This window comes from Mycetomoellerius zeteki, unplaced genomic scaffold (genome assembly GCF_001594055.1).
Source record: "Mycetomoellerius zeteki isolate Tzet28-1 unplaced genomic scaffold, Tzet1.0 scaffold64, whole genome shotgun sequence".
Lineage (NCBI taxonomy): Eukaryota > Metazoa > Arthropoda > Insecta > Hymenoptera > Formicidae > Mycetomoellerius > Mycetomoellerius zeteki.
This window is the reverse complement of record NW_017257654.1, coordinates 294,870-308,860: the sequence shown is the minus strand read 5'-3', so window position 1 is coordinate 308,860 and position 13,991 is coordinate 294,870. Positions and strand designations below refer to the sequence as shown.

Below are 13,991 nucleotides of genomic sequence, written 5' to 3'. Positions count from 1 at the left end.
AACATGGTTATTGTATATTTGCAAGCACAAAAATATTAATTTTATGAATATTAATTTAAACATCTTCTGATATATGTATATTTTGCATGGATTAAACTTTTGTTGTCCTTTTCTTTGCTTTGCCGATTTTATTTCTTTAAGTCTTTGTTCTCTTATACTCTTTGCATTTTTTAAAGTAGGTTTACTAAAAGTACAACATACCAACGAATAATGGTAACAATTCCTACAAAGGTAACAAAATATGTTTGTCAATAAAATAATTTATTAAAATAATTTTATGCCGCGCGTGCGCGCGCATATCACACAAGTGTTAAAATAAAATTACAATTAATACAATATTTATTGTAGCATTACTTACCCATTAAGCAAAGTAAGTCATATATCATGATTCTATTGAAATTACTGCTTTCTAATTGTTGCTTATAAAGATGCAATAACTCTATCTTTAGTTTTCTTTCATTTTCAATGTTTGATATTAGATTAAACTTTATTCCGTGTATATCACCCTCTATTATTGCTAGTTTCGCTTCGAATTTTTGTTTCCAATCAAGCATTTTGGAAATAACACCATTTAATTCTTCTTGACAAGATTTTTCCTTCTCAAATTTATCGGCAACTTTTATGTCAGAAGCTTTACAACTTTGCAATTGTTCCTTTATATTTATGAATAATATGAATAGCAGCACAATGTACATTCCTGTGTACATGCTAAATATAGAAGGTTTGTAAAATAACATAATAAATAATATTCGTTATAGGAATTTATGAAAAACGTATAATTTAAATATATTTATTTTAAATTTAATTTGCATTAGAGCAAATATTAATTTTTATAAAATATAATCTTATTGAAGGTTTAAAATTTTAATTAGCATTTTCAAACATGCTAACATAAACTAGATAAATTAGCATTTAACTTTTGATATCCATATTTAAATGAAAACATCGAAAGTTAAAAATTTTTTTAACTCTTGTTTCAAATTTAATACGCGATATTGTGCCATACTAACAAGATAATTAGAAATTAACCCTTATCGCACAAGGTAGGGTTACTATAGTGATCGAACCATTCCTGTTCGTGCAAGTTTCTGTGAGTCTTTCGGTAATCATAAATTATACTACATTTTATTATTTTCCAAAATGAGGTTTCAATATTTATTCTAGAAAGTTTAAAGTATGTTAATGAATTTTTAGAAATTTTTTTGAACCATTCTGAATAGATGAAAACGGATTCTAGTGACCTATGTTTGGACGGATAAAACACCAAACCAAATTATACCTTGTATTGTAAGGATTAATTCTTAATAAATTATTTACTAATAATTAGTTATTGATAAAGAGCAATAATAAAATGTTCAACTTATGTGTATTTTAAATTCGAAATAATTCAAATTTATGCAATGTAATCGACAATACGATACTTAAAAACACTAAAACATTCATTCGTCATTACTTTAAACGGCTTGAAATAATTTTAATTTTAAATATACCCGCGGTTGTCCTTTTTTGCTATTTCTTAAATAGAGAATAAAAACAAAAAGTGAAATAATTAATCTTGTCACGTATTTGATTATATGTCCATTATATTTACTACCGGCTTAATAATATTACATGCACGGAACTCTATTAATTAATTCTTTTACCTGAAAATCATGATGTTAAAAATTAGCTTCTAATTGAAAGATGGCAATATTAGTTTCTCCTGTGTACTAGGAACCAAAGTTAATAAAAATTTTATAAGATATTTTGGAAGATTGTGAATAGATACTCGTCTTCATTTTTATAACATATATATTAATTTTGCAGCAGGAAACTGAACAGCAAAGACAAAACGTATCTACTGAAGCGAAATCGAAAAATATCAGATTATATGCTTTTCTTTCGAGGTCAAATAACCTGATGTATACAAACTTTTTATATTAAACAGAGAGTGGGGTACATATTGAAATTCCTTCAATTTAGCCAATGAATATCTATAATAACTTGGAAAATATAACAAAAGGAAAAAAATAATTGCAGTGCAATATATATTTAACATAAATTATTACATAGGAAAATTATGTTAACACGTTTGGCTGATATATAATTATAAATAATTATAGACATTTTCGAAAATTTAAACTTGTGGAGATATAGATCTTGAAAAATATAAATTTGCAATTAGATACATTCATAAAATATATACATTGTATGTAAATAACTACAAAACAAATCAAATGTATACAAATTTTCAATATTAAATAAAGTCGGGTACCTAACTTAATCTCATGATCTAATCGTTTAGTCTCCCTAGAAAAGACTATCTGATGAGGAAGATATTTTATTAATACTATCTGAGGGAGACATTTTATGATTTGGACTACCTTTTTTTTGACAAAATTCACGAAATGACATTCGTTTACCATCTCGACCACCAGTTTCAAATTCGGTGTCTTTTTCATCGTATATATCATATATATCATATTTTTGTTTCGATGTGGATTGGAAGGCTCTTTTGGTTTTCATTTCTTGGGAGGCTTCTCTAATTTTTCTCTTCTGGTTTCTCATGTTTCTTTTGCTAGTCTTCATCTTGCGTTTGTCATTTTTGAGTTCTTCTTCAGAAGAACTGCTTCTGTAAGTTTTCCGTTTTTTATCATTTTTATTTCGATATTGAGAAACACATATTCCTGGAGGAGTCGAAGTATTTTCCGTCTTCCTAAAAGCATTAGGATGTCTTGGCTGAAGCCAACTCATAAGCTTGATTGGTGATAGCTCAAAAGATAATGTGAAATGCGGGGAAGTCTTTCTGGAATTTCTGGAATATGTTTTGACAGGCTGATCCCGACGAAAGTTTGTCACAAATTGTAAGTCGGGAAAGCTAATATTTTCAGATGTTTGTTTAGGACTTACTTCTGATTTCTGTAACGAAACGTGTCCTTTTTCATTGCCTTCATAATCTAAAACAGCAATTTTTTATATATAATTATATACATTTTAAGCAGAAAGAATATTACATAAAAAAGATTTAATTTCAAAAATATTTTGAAAGCATTAATTAATATATAGGGTAGGCCATTTTAATGTCCTCATTTTATGTTCAATATTATGTAAAAAATCATATAATTTAATATTTTAAAAATGGAGATGCTTCCATAAAACTTTGAAAAATCGATTTTAAAAAACTGATTTTATTATATTATGCGTCTCCTTCAGATAATACATTTTATGTGTGAAATATTTTTCTAAAAGGCATGAAAAAAGAATATTTAAGTATTGACATTTAAAATGGCTCATTCTGCAAATAGATGTGCAAATAAGGATATACGTAAGTAATAAATGACATACAATAAAAGAAATAATAATTGACCACAGCGATGATTAAAATAAAGATAATAATAAGATAATAATAAGATAATAATAAGATAATAATAAGATAAATATTATTATGTAAAAGTTAAACTACTAGAAAAGACTACCTGAAAAGAATTATTAAATAGTTATCAATAATTATGTAATAGAATTTCAACAATTATTTTCGATAAAAATACTACTTTACATAAGATATATACCGAATATTGTTTCATCTTCGATTGCCTCCTCTGGATTTCGTATTTCCGATGGTAACCAATTCACCGGAAGCAGTTCATCTTGTAGTATGATATCATTCTTTTTTGAAATTAAATGTGATCTTTTTCTAAAGGACCCTATAATCGGTGATTCCAGCAGAATTTCTTCATATGTTCTCGGCGCATCTCGAATTTTCTCCGGTGTACTGCATGGATCTTCAAATAGTTTTATGTGCTCGTCCTTTAAGGTGGATAGAGAACATATTGAGTCTTCATTAATTGACTTTTCCGATTCGGTTTCCCATTCACTATCCTTGCTTTTTATTTGAGTCACAACTAGCTTATTTTTGACGGTTTTTTTCTTGCTCTTTAAGTTTTTCTTTCGCTTCCCTGTTATATAAAGAATACATTAGTTTTATAGTGTGGACCTTACAGTTAAATGTACTTTAATATTCAACATTTTGAAAACAAAAATATTTCTGTAGAAAATTCTAGGTATATTTTTTCACTTTAATTGACATAAACCATTTAAAGATTGGTTGATTAATTCTATTGGTTTGGCTTCCCATTCGCTGTCAGAGTCTTTTATTTTCCATTTTGTGTCTGATCTCTTTTTTTCCTTGGAGTATCTTTTGGGCTTGTTTGCCAGAACTAAAATAAATTAATTTAAGTATTTATATATATTTTACAGCGTATAACATATTTATTTTTATTTTTAAAAAATTGAAGATATTTTTCTAAAAACTTTCATTTTCTTTAATTTTAATTACTTAATATTATATAATAGGTATCAGGTTATTAAAATAGGTACTGGTAACTATACTTTTAATTGCATAATTCGTTATTATAATAGTATTATTAAAAAGCGAATTTTTAACTTATTGTTAGACTTTATTTTAATCAAAAAATAATTCATCTAATATGAAAAGTTACAAAAGTATAATTATGAGTACATAATAATTATCCTCACCTCGTATCAGTGACGTTAAATCTCTTGTACCTCCACTTGAAGAAGAACCTGTATCAATCTCAGATAAAGATATACTGTAATGCTTTATTGGAGATAGTTTGATTGGTGTGCTTGAAAATACATTAGCTATAGTGGCACGTTTATGGTTTTTATTTTTATCAGATGTATGAATTATTTGTGACATGTTACTGGAGATCACTGAACGCGTATTTATATAATTAATATGTTGAAACACTTGAAACACTTGAAACACTTTCACAATTAATACTTTTGACTCTGACTTAACTGCGTTTGCTTGACTATCCATTCAGCGATTGAATCTTATATGAGAAATCGACGGATAGAGAGTTTTTCTCTCTATCCGAAGGTTTGTGTACAAAACCGTGTCCGCGGTCTCCTTCGCCATATTATGAAATAAACATATTGTGATTATACTGATTATTAAGAAATTGTTATTTGGCAATCTAATATTTAGATATATCATTTGGAAGAAATAAAAATGAGAAAATTTTTGATAAGTTCTTTTTTCGAAAATATTTTATTAAAAACTTAATTCTTACACAAAATATTTTGAATACGTATCTTTTTAAAGCAACTATGTGTTTTTTTTTCTATTAATTAATTCATCTTATTATTCTGTTCATAAAAGTATTACAATACGATTATCAAAAAATTAATAGTTTACGAGTTATTTAACATTTTATGTCAATATATGCCAGAATAAGGTATAAAATATCTCGAAAATCATTAGTTTTCTTATATTACTACCTTAATACTTTTATATTCAAAATAATCAAAGGAATCACATTATGTAAAAAAATCATACAATTCCATTTAAAAAAGTGGAGGTCACCATGAAGTCTCAAAAAATATGATCTTAAGAAAAATTTTTTGCTCATTATAATATGTGTCTCTTCGAATCGAACAACTGTCTCCTTTGGTATTTTCTCGTATAAGTTCTTAGTATAACAAAAATAATAAAATAGGGAAAAAGCACAAAAAATAATTACAAGGATAATTTTCGCATTGTTTGTTTTTAAAAAAGTCAAATTCGGATAAATGTAAAAAACTGTACATAATTATACATATAACTATGTATAATTTTATATAATTATGAGCAATTCTTTTATATTTTTCTAAACTTGATTTTTTCTAAAACAAACAATGCAAAAATTATCTCCGTAAAATATTTATGAATGTTATATATGCATATTTATATATATATATTTATATATTTATATTCGTGCATGAAACATTTTTTACCAGGCATATATGACACATACCTATGTATCACTAATTTTTAGGCATACCTTTAAAAAAATTTTTGATATATAAATGATTTTTAGTAGTAAAAACGCGAACAAGGTGGAAAATCAATATGGGTCATATGTGGGTGTATCTCATATACTTTATCATAAATATACTGTAATTTAGTATGATTGGTGACAACGCACTCTCCAGTTGCATGAAACTGGCAACATGTGCGCGGTACTTTTTAGGAAGTTATAGAAATTCATCTTGTTGGGATCATGTCACACCCCACCTGGTTCACGGATGATTAATGAACATAAGGATATTGTTTGATATTTAAATGAAAATCAACTTTGACACTGCACAAATAAGTTACATAATATGGTGAAATTGAATAACTACACTAAAATTATATTTATTGCTGTTCATCTGCTGCATTTAATCTAACTTACTTAGAAAATTCGCAGCCCTCCGAAAGAGAAAGCTCCCTTTACTCAGAAATTGATTGCTTACATCACATTTACCAACAGTTCGTTTGTGCACGATAATTATTGCCTACAGTTCGATTTCCTACACGCACTATTGCGCACAAATATAAAATTAAGAGAAAAAGGCACATGTGCACACATGACACTATTGTACACAAATTGCATTGAACACATATTATTGATTGCAGATCGATTGCTACATATTTACAGATCGATTGACTACATATCTACAAGCACTTTTGTGCACAAATAAAAATTTCAGAGACGAATTAGTCACATTTGCTTACACGTTGAATTATTGCAAGCATTTTTGTATAAGAAAATAAAATCAAGAAGCAACGTTTTGTTTGCACATAAGTATTATTGCTTACAGATTGATTGTCTACAAACACTTCACTTATATAAGAAAATAATTTGTGCTTTTAAAACAGAGAATTTGCGTTTTTAAAGCAGAGAATAGGGCATGTAGGTAATCGAGTTGCAGGCAATAATTTTTGTGCGCAAATGAACTGTCGGCAAATATGATGTAGGAAAATGGTACTGTATAAGTCAATTTGTCGGCAAACGGAGTCCTGTCTCTTCATAGCACAACAATCATTATTATAGTATTAATATTAAGAGGTTTTTACATAAAACTGTATACAATAATATTATGGCGATGATACAATAATTGAGACAAGAACAAATTACTAATGCTCCAATATCAATTGCTTTAATATAATACTTGTTTGTCGATAATACATACATAAGTGATAGTCATACATACAAAAATAATAGTCATCATGTACATCCAATCTTAAAATTAGACTATATTCTGAAGACGCAGCCTAAAATAGCACTAAATGATAATAACTTTGTTTCAATTATTCTATAAATTTAAGGTAAGTTTCGTTTTTATGTCCACACGTATCATTTCATCTTTATTGTCCATCAAATATTAAGCACATATAATGTTTATAATTGTAAACGCAAGTACAGAACGTAACTTTGGTAGTACTCTCGTGACAATATCATTCAGAAGTTAAATCCTCTCGCGTGCTCGGTAACAATACTCTCACTTTCTATTCCCACCAATGACAGAAAACTTTTGATTGCTATGACCACACGCACTTGCGGAAAAAAATGAACATAAATAGACCAACGAAGCTCGATTGCAATCGAAGCGATTGCTATCTCCCTTCGATTCACATTTCGGATTAACAATTAAATGTTTACGAAAATTAAAGTCTTTTCGTGAATCTATTTTCCAAACTAAATGGTAAAAAATTATATTTTTTTCATAATATCTGTTTCATATTCTTCTATATATCGCACGCTTTATTATTAAGATATTACTGCCAGTTTAGGCTCTACAAAAATAAACTTGACATTTTCATGAACTTTGTATAAGCGAAACGTATAAAAAGTGCGGTTTTCAATTGCTTACATCTCAGTACTGAAACCTCAATCTCATTGCAATTGCACAAGCATAACATCTTTTACTACAATATGTATAGCTTCAATTTCATAAAATTCTGTTTTCAATTCTCGAGTGTACTACCTTAAATCCAACAAGGACATAAAGAACCCCGCACTAATCCTATATATGAAATTGGATCCCGATGAAATCAAATGTTTTTTTCATATGTTATAGCTTATGACCTGCTAAACAAAACATATAAGTTTTAGCACAAAAAAATGAACAGTTTTTGTGTTTGATTCACCTAAAGTCGCTGACATCTCACCATAAAATACTCAAAAACTTCTAAACAACTGACCTAAAATGGATAAAATTATAGTGTTTTGAAAAGATCTCAACAACGACTATAAGAAAATGAAAGAAAAAATAGGGGGGTCTCACTTAAAAAGTCCGTGTTGACCTTGTCATAACCTTGGCGATGCCACCCAAAGTCAAAGTGATGAAGCAAGTGGCTAGGCCTTTTTAAACTCTACAACTTTTATCTGAAATATTTTTTTATAAAACTTATAGTTTTCGAGATATTTTGACGTCTTAAAACATTTTATGTTCCTTATATGATTATATATGGTGCCACATATAATTATATCCCACATATAATTACATACTATCATATATAATGTCCAAGATATGTACACATGTATAAAATGATACTTCGTTACAGAATATGTAATGTAATTCCCTACTCTTAGCGTAATCTAGAACCAACGACATGGACGTGGTAGGGGTCGGTCACACACACGCACGCATGCACGCACGCACAGGATCAGACTCCTACCACGTCCATGTTGTTGGTCCTGGATTACGCTAAGAGTAGAGAATTACACTACATATTCTGTAACAAAGTATCATTTTATACATGTGTATACATATCTTGGACATTATATATGATAGTATGTAATTATATGTAGCATCATATATAATCATATAAGGAACATAAAATGTTCCAAAACAGCAAAATATCTCAAAAACTACAAATTTTATAAAAAAAGTTTCAGATGAAAGTTGTAGAGTTTAAAAAGGCCTAGCCACTTGCTTCATCACTTTGACTTTGGGTGGCATCGCCAAGGTTATGACAAGGTCAACACGGACTTTTTAAGTGAGACCCCACCATTTTTTCTTTCATTTTCTTATAGTCGTTGTTGAGATCTTTTCAAAACACTATAATTTTATCTATTTTAAGTCAGCCATTTAGAAGTTATTGAGTATTTTATGGTGAGAAGGCAGTGACTTTAGGTGAATCAAACACAGAAACTGTTCATTTTTTTTGCACTAAAACTTATATGTTTTGTTTAGCAGGTCATAAGCTATAACATATGAGAAAACCATTTGATTTCACCGGGATCCAATTTCATAGGATTAGTTCGGGGGGGGGGATCCTTTGTTGAAATTATTAAAAGAATTAAGCATGAAGAATTTACTGGATAGTTTTGTCTTCTAAATACATTGTCAAGTTTACGATGTTTCTGTGTCTGACAGTATTCAATTGTATCTCCTAGAAAAATTGTATCTATTGGAACATTTCCATCTATATACCCGTACAGCACAAAAATATTGCAGCAACATTGCAGAAAGATTTCATTGCAAGATTGCAACATTGCACAGATATTGTGAAATATTGCTGCAATATTTCAGCAATATTGTAGCAACGTTAAAATGTCCGTTTCAGAAATATTGATATGTAATGTTGCAGCAATATTACAATATAATATACATATATGCAATATTACGTTTTGCACACATTTGAAGAATACTTACTGCATATTACAGAAACATTAATATTGTAAGTAGTAATATTGCAACGTTATTGCAATATTTGTTGCATATAATATAAAGATATAATAATATAAAGACATAATGTCGTATTTTATTTGCATCCGTTGTATTATGTTACATTTAATTCCTATTTTTAATTTTTTTTCTTTAATATATCAATTGTACAGTATAAAATCTTACAATAAATAAAAAAACAAAAAGTAAAGGACTCTTAATTCATATTATTATGCCCTTTTTTATCTTATTATTGTTTCAAGAATTAAGAGTCCTTTACTTTTTGTTTTTCAATTTGTTGCAAGATTTTATACTGTATAATTGATATATTAAAGAAAAAAAATTAAAAATAGGAGTTAAATGTAACATAATACAACGGATGCAAATAAAATATGACATTATAATTTATGTCTTTATATTTTATATATCTTGTATCTTATTTGTGTCCATTGTACGTTATACCATATATGTGTGCAGGTCCTTACTTTATTGGGTTATACACAAGTAGTATATCGCGAGATATACAAGTCTTAATACTCAAAATAAAACATTGTTCTACAACGCATCAATCTCTTATAGGAAATTCTTGTAGAATGGTTTTATTACATGTGTCATGAGGCTAATATGCTAATTATTACGAACGTTGTATGTTTAATTAAATGGAACGCAGCTAAATATATATATATATATAGTTGCAGCAAAAATATATATATATAATGACGTTCGATATTTTATGCATATAAAATTAAAATTATAAACGTAATTCTTATTGTTATAATTAATGAGCTTTTTTTAACCAAGCATTTTTATAATAAATGTAATAGCATAGACATTTTTTGTAATATTTATAAAATAATTCTGCAACATTGCTGAAGTAATATTGCAAAAAGAAGCCTTCCTAATGTCTCTGCAACATTGCATTGCAATATGCAACGTTGAAATATTGCAGCAATATTGCTACAAGTTTCTGTGCCGTACGGGTAATATCTCATACAAAAGTTACATCTTTATTATCAACTTCTTTCATCAATTCGTATTGTTTCATTTTATACTGTGTCTAGCGCATAGTTATAATTGTACTTGATCCATTTCATTATCGGTTTCAATTTGTTCTTCACTATGCTATCACTTATGTGACCCTAAAAAATAAATAATTTTTTATATATGTGTTGTGGTATATTACAATAATCTGTTATAATATAATTATGAGTATATAATAAATATAGAAAGGACAAATCTGCTAATGAATTTAAACGCTTTCTTATAAATTACCTCATTTCGTATGTGTGCAATAAGACATGCTTTTGTCGTGTAGCCCTTGCTACACAGCGAACATTCATACTGCTTTAAATGGCTATGTTCAAAATGGTGCTCATCTCTAAAGTTTTTCTTACTAAAAATTTTATGGCAAACCTAAAATATAGCACATTTATGATTACAGAATAAAAATAAAAACAATCAAATGAGAAGTAATTTAAAAAAACACTAAGGATGATTTTATAGCATATACCTCGCAAAGATATTGTCTGCATTTATGTTTTTTCTTAGGATGAATAAATAATAGACATCGGTCACATTTATACAGTCTTTTGCTGTAGTGACTTAAATTTACATAAAAACGCAAATGCTGCTTTGTTTTGAAAATGTTCTGACACTTGATAATGCACTCGTAATTCTCATCATTGTAATGCACCAACTCCTTGTGCTCATATATAGTCTCTCTTTCACTACAAAATGACCGTAGCAACATTTATCAATTAATTTAAGCATAGACATCGAATTATTCCTTTAATTTTTGTTCCTCACTTAAGTACTCACCTAAATGATATATCACAAAGTGCGCAATAATAAGACACGATACACTTGTAATTTTCATTATTGTAATGCACCAACTCCTTGTGCTTGTTTAGATTTCTTCCTTGACTACAAAATGACCGTAGCAACATTTATCAATTAATTTAAGCATAGATATCGAATTATCAAATAATTTCTTTAATTTTTGTTCCTCACTTAAGTACTCACCTAAATGACGCATCACAAAGCTCGCATTGATAAGGTTTTATACACATAAATGCCTTATAACAATAATACGGTTTATACGTAAACGTTTTCCCATTTTCGCGTTTGTAGGGTTTATCTGCAATAAATACGTTTATGTTATGTTCTTTCAGAGTTTTTGAGAAGATCAACTGCTTATCTTTAATAATATAAAGAAGATGGTTGTTATGAAACAAATATGAAAATGATAACATAAAGCGGATAACTGTTGAAATAATACAAAGTTATCAAAAACACTAAAAATATTAATTGTTAAACTATATAAATCTTACCGCACTGTTGGCATACATACTTTTTGTGCCCTTATGCATTATTGGTGTATTCTCCTTCTTTCTGCTCTTCAGGAATATTTCACAATTAATTTTATTCTAACGTTTTCTAAATTCTTTTCGTAGTTCTCACGGTCCAACTTTTTTGCAGATATGTTTATTTTCAAGTATCCACCTAAAACCATAAGAAAATATAATTTTTTAATAACATAAATTTTTTATCAAGAAAATTATATCACGGAAATCGTCGTTAACATAATTACTTTTCTCATTAAACGGTTTAAAACACTTTGCAAAATGACAAGTGAATACACTGTTAAAACAGTGTTTAAAACAGCCAATGTAACACATTCACAAGTTAGATATAGAATTATCAAAGATAATGATATGTACCGGTTTTAATGGATACCCAATTTTACGCTTTAAGAATAAGGACTGTACGAAATCTTTGTCGAAGTCATCCATCATCTTTTAATGCATTTTACTGCTAAATTGATGTATTTTATCATTAATGATATTCGATATATAATTTTGAACGTTTATTCTACATATGAACGTTTCTTTATTTTTTTTCTAATTTACGTAAATAAAATATTAAATAAAATGTTGGATTGAAAACGTAAAACGTTAAAAATCAGAGTGAAATAGTTAAACGTAGGTCAAACTAACAATGGGTATATACATATATGGGTGTATATATAATTTCCTACGAATAGGAAATTATAAACAAGAAACCGTCATCAAGATTGAAAGCAATATTTTGTATGACTAATATGTATGAAAAAAGAAATATTAAGAATAAACCGTATAATTGCTTGTCATTTTAAAATCTGATAAATAGAAAATTAGAGAATTCAGTGAGCAATAGACAATAGTTAAAATCTATTTTACGTTCGACGGTGAAAACAGATTAATTCCAGACAATAAAATTATAATAAAGTAATAGTTGTTATGAAAAGTAAAAAGGTAGAAATAAAATAATGTGTTAAAGACAGACTAAATCATAAAAAAAGAGATTTATAAAATTAGAACGATAAATTGTAACTTAAATTATAAAACTGAATTTAAATTATAAAACTGAAATTTTAATGATTTAATATCTTACACACAATGCTTGCTTAGACGTAGTGATCAAGATTATTACGGTTGAATTTCAAATTGTTTGCTGGCAATTACCCACGTCAAAATCTTGAAAACAACTAAGGCTTAAGGTGAACATATGTGTATATTTATACATATAGGATGGTCCTATTAGAACCGTAAGCCATAAGCCGTAAAAAATTAACCAATCATAGACCTCTGCTACACGGCACGCTTAAGCCCAAGACACAATGAGAGGGAATAGTGATAGCGATAGGAATAACATAGTTTCAACCTATCAGAAACTGTGTATTCCGGTGTATCCGATTTTTGATAGATTGAAATCGTGCTATTCCTATCACTATCGCTATTCCTTCGCATTGTGTCTTGGGCTTTAATCGGGTTTAATAACATCCGTAGTTATGAAATTGGCCAATCAAAGCTGTTCTTCGGAAGAATGGAACGACTGTGATTAGCCAGTTTCATGACTACGGATGTTATTAAATCCGATTAAGGGTGCCGTGTAAATATAGTCATAGTCGATTATTTTTGTCATATTCAACTGTGATTAGCCAATTTTTTACGGGTTATAATTTGCAACTCTGTTGTGTAACAGGCCTAAGGGCTATCACAGACAAAATTTTTGTAATGGTATCCACAATTCGCAGGGTTGTATACGTTACATAAAAAAGTAACGAAATTACCTTTATCGTTATTTTTTTTATGTAATTACTTTTCTTTTAAGTTATAATTTCTAGTAACGAGAATAACGAAATTTGAAAGCTACTTCGTTACTTCGTTACTCGTTATATTTAGTTTTTTCGCGTAATGATAACAGGTTACTTTTCAAAGTGACTTTTCCAGCCTTAGCATAACCTTAGCATTTAGTTAGCGTTACCGTCATAAAAAATTGCAACGTCATTATCAAATTGTTTATTATAAAAAGTAACGAGAAAGTAATTTTTAACAACCCTGATTAATTCGTAAAGCCGATGAGCCAATCAGGATATTGCTTTAAATCTACGTAATCTAATGGAAACGGAAAATTTATCCATAAGACAAATTTCAACCGGTTAAAAATACCCCCGCACACTACTTCCTGCT

General features: G+C 28.4%; 2 protein-coding genes across 3 annotated transcripts in view; both read right to left on the bottom strand.

Moving 5' to 3' along the window:
- Nucleotides 1-571: 571 nt before the first annotated feature.
- On the bottom strand, nt 572-4,704 carry LOC108728715 (uncharacterized). The gene is made up of 5 exons (XM_018457449.1): nt 4,516-4,704; nt 4,071-4,196; nt 3,549-3,935; nt 2,369-2,936; nt 572-608 (listed from the first exon to the last, which is right to left on the bottom strand). The coding sequence occupies exons 1-5, from the start codon at nt 4,697-4,699 to the stop codon at nt 572-574; spliced, it is 1,302 nt and encodes a 433-aa protein (XP_018312951.1). The 5' UTR covers nt 4,700-4,704.
- Nucleotides 4,705-10,378: 5,674 nt separating this feature from the next.
- The window catches only part of LOC108728793 (zinc finger protein 98), a 7,124-nt gene continuing 3,511 nt past the window's right edge, over nt 10,379-13,991 (bottom strand). For both annotated transcript variants that reach the window (XM_018457567.1, XM_018457566.1), the window contains exons 2-7: nt 11,831-11,982; nt 11,503-11,617; nt 11,299-11,403; nt 10,991-11,207; nt 10,753-10,893; nt 10,379-10,619 (exon numbers count right to left, since the gene is read on the bottom strand). In XM_018457567.1, the coding sequence (XP_018313069.1) occupies nt 10,527-10,619; nt 10,753-10,893; nt 10,991-11,207; nt 11,299-11,403; nt 11,503-11,617; nt 11,831-11,849 (690 nt within the window). In that variant the 5' untranslated portion in view covers nt 11,850-11,982 and the 3' untranslated portion in view covers nt 10,379-10,526. The remainder of the gene's footprint in view (nt 10,620-10,752; nt 10,894-10,990; nt 11,208-11,298; nt 11,404-11,502; nt 11,618-11,830; nt 11,983-13,991) is intronic.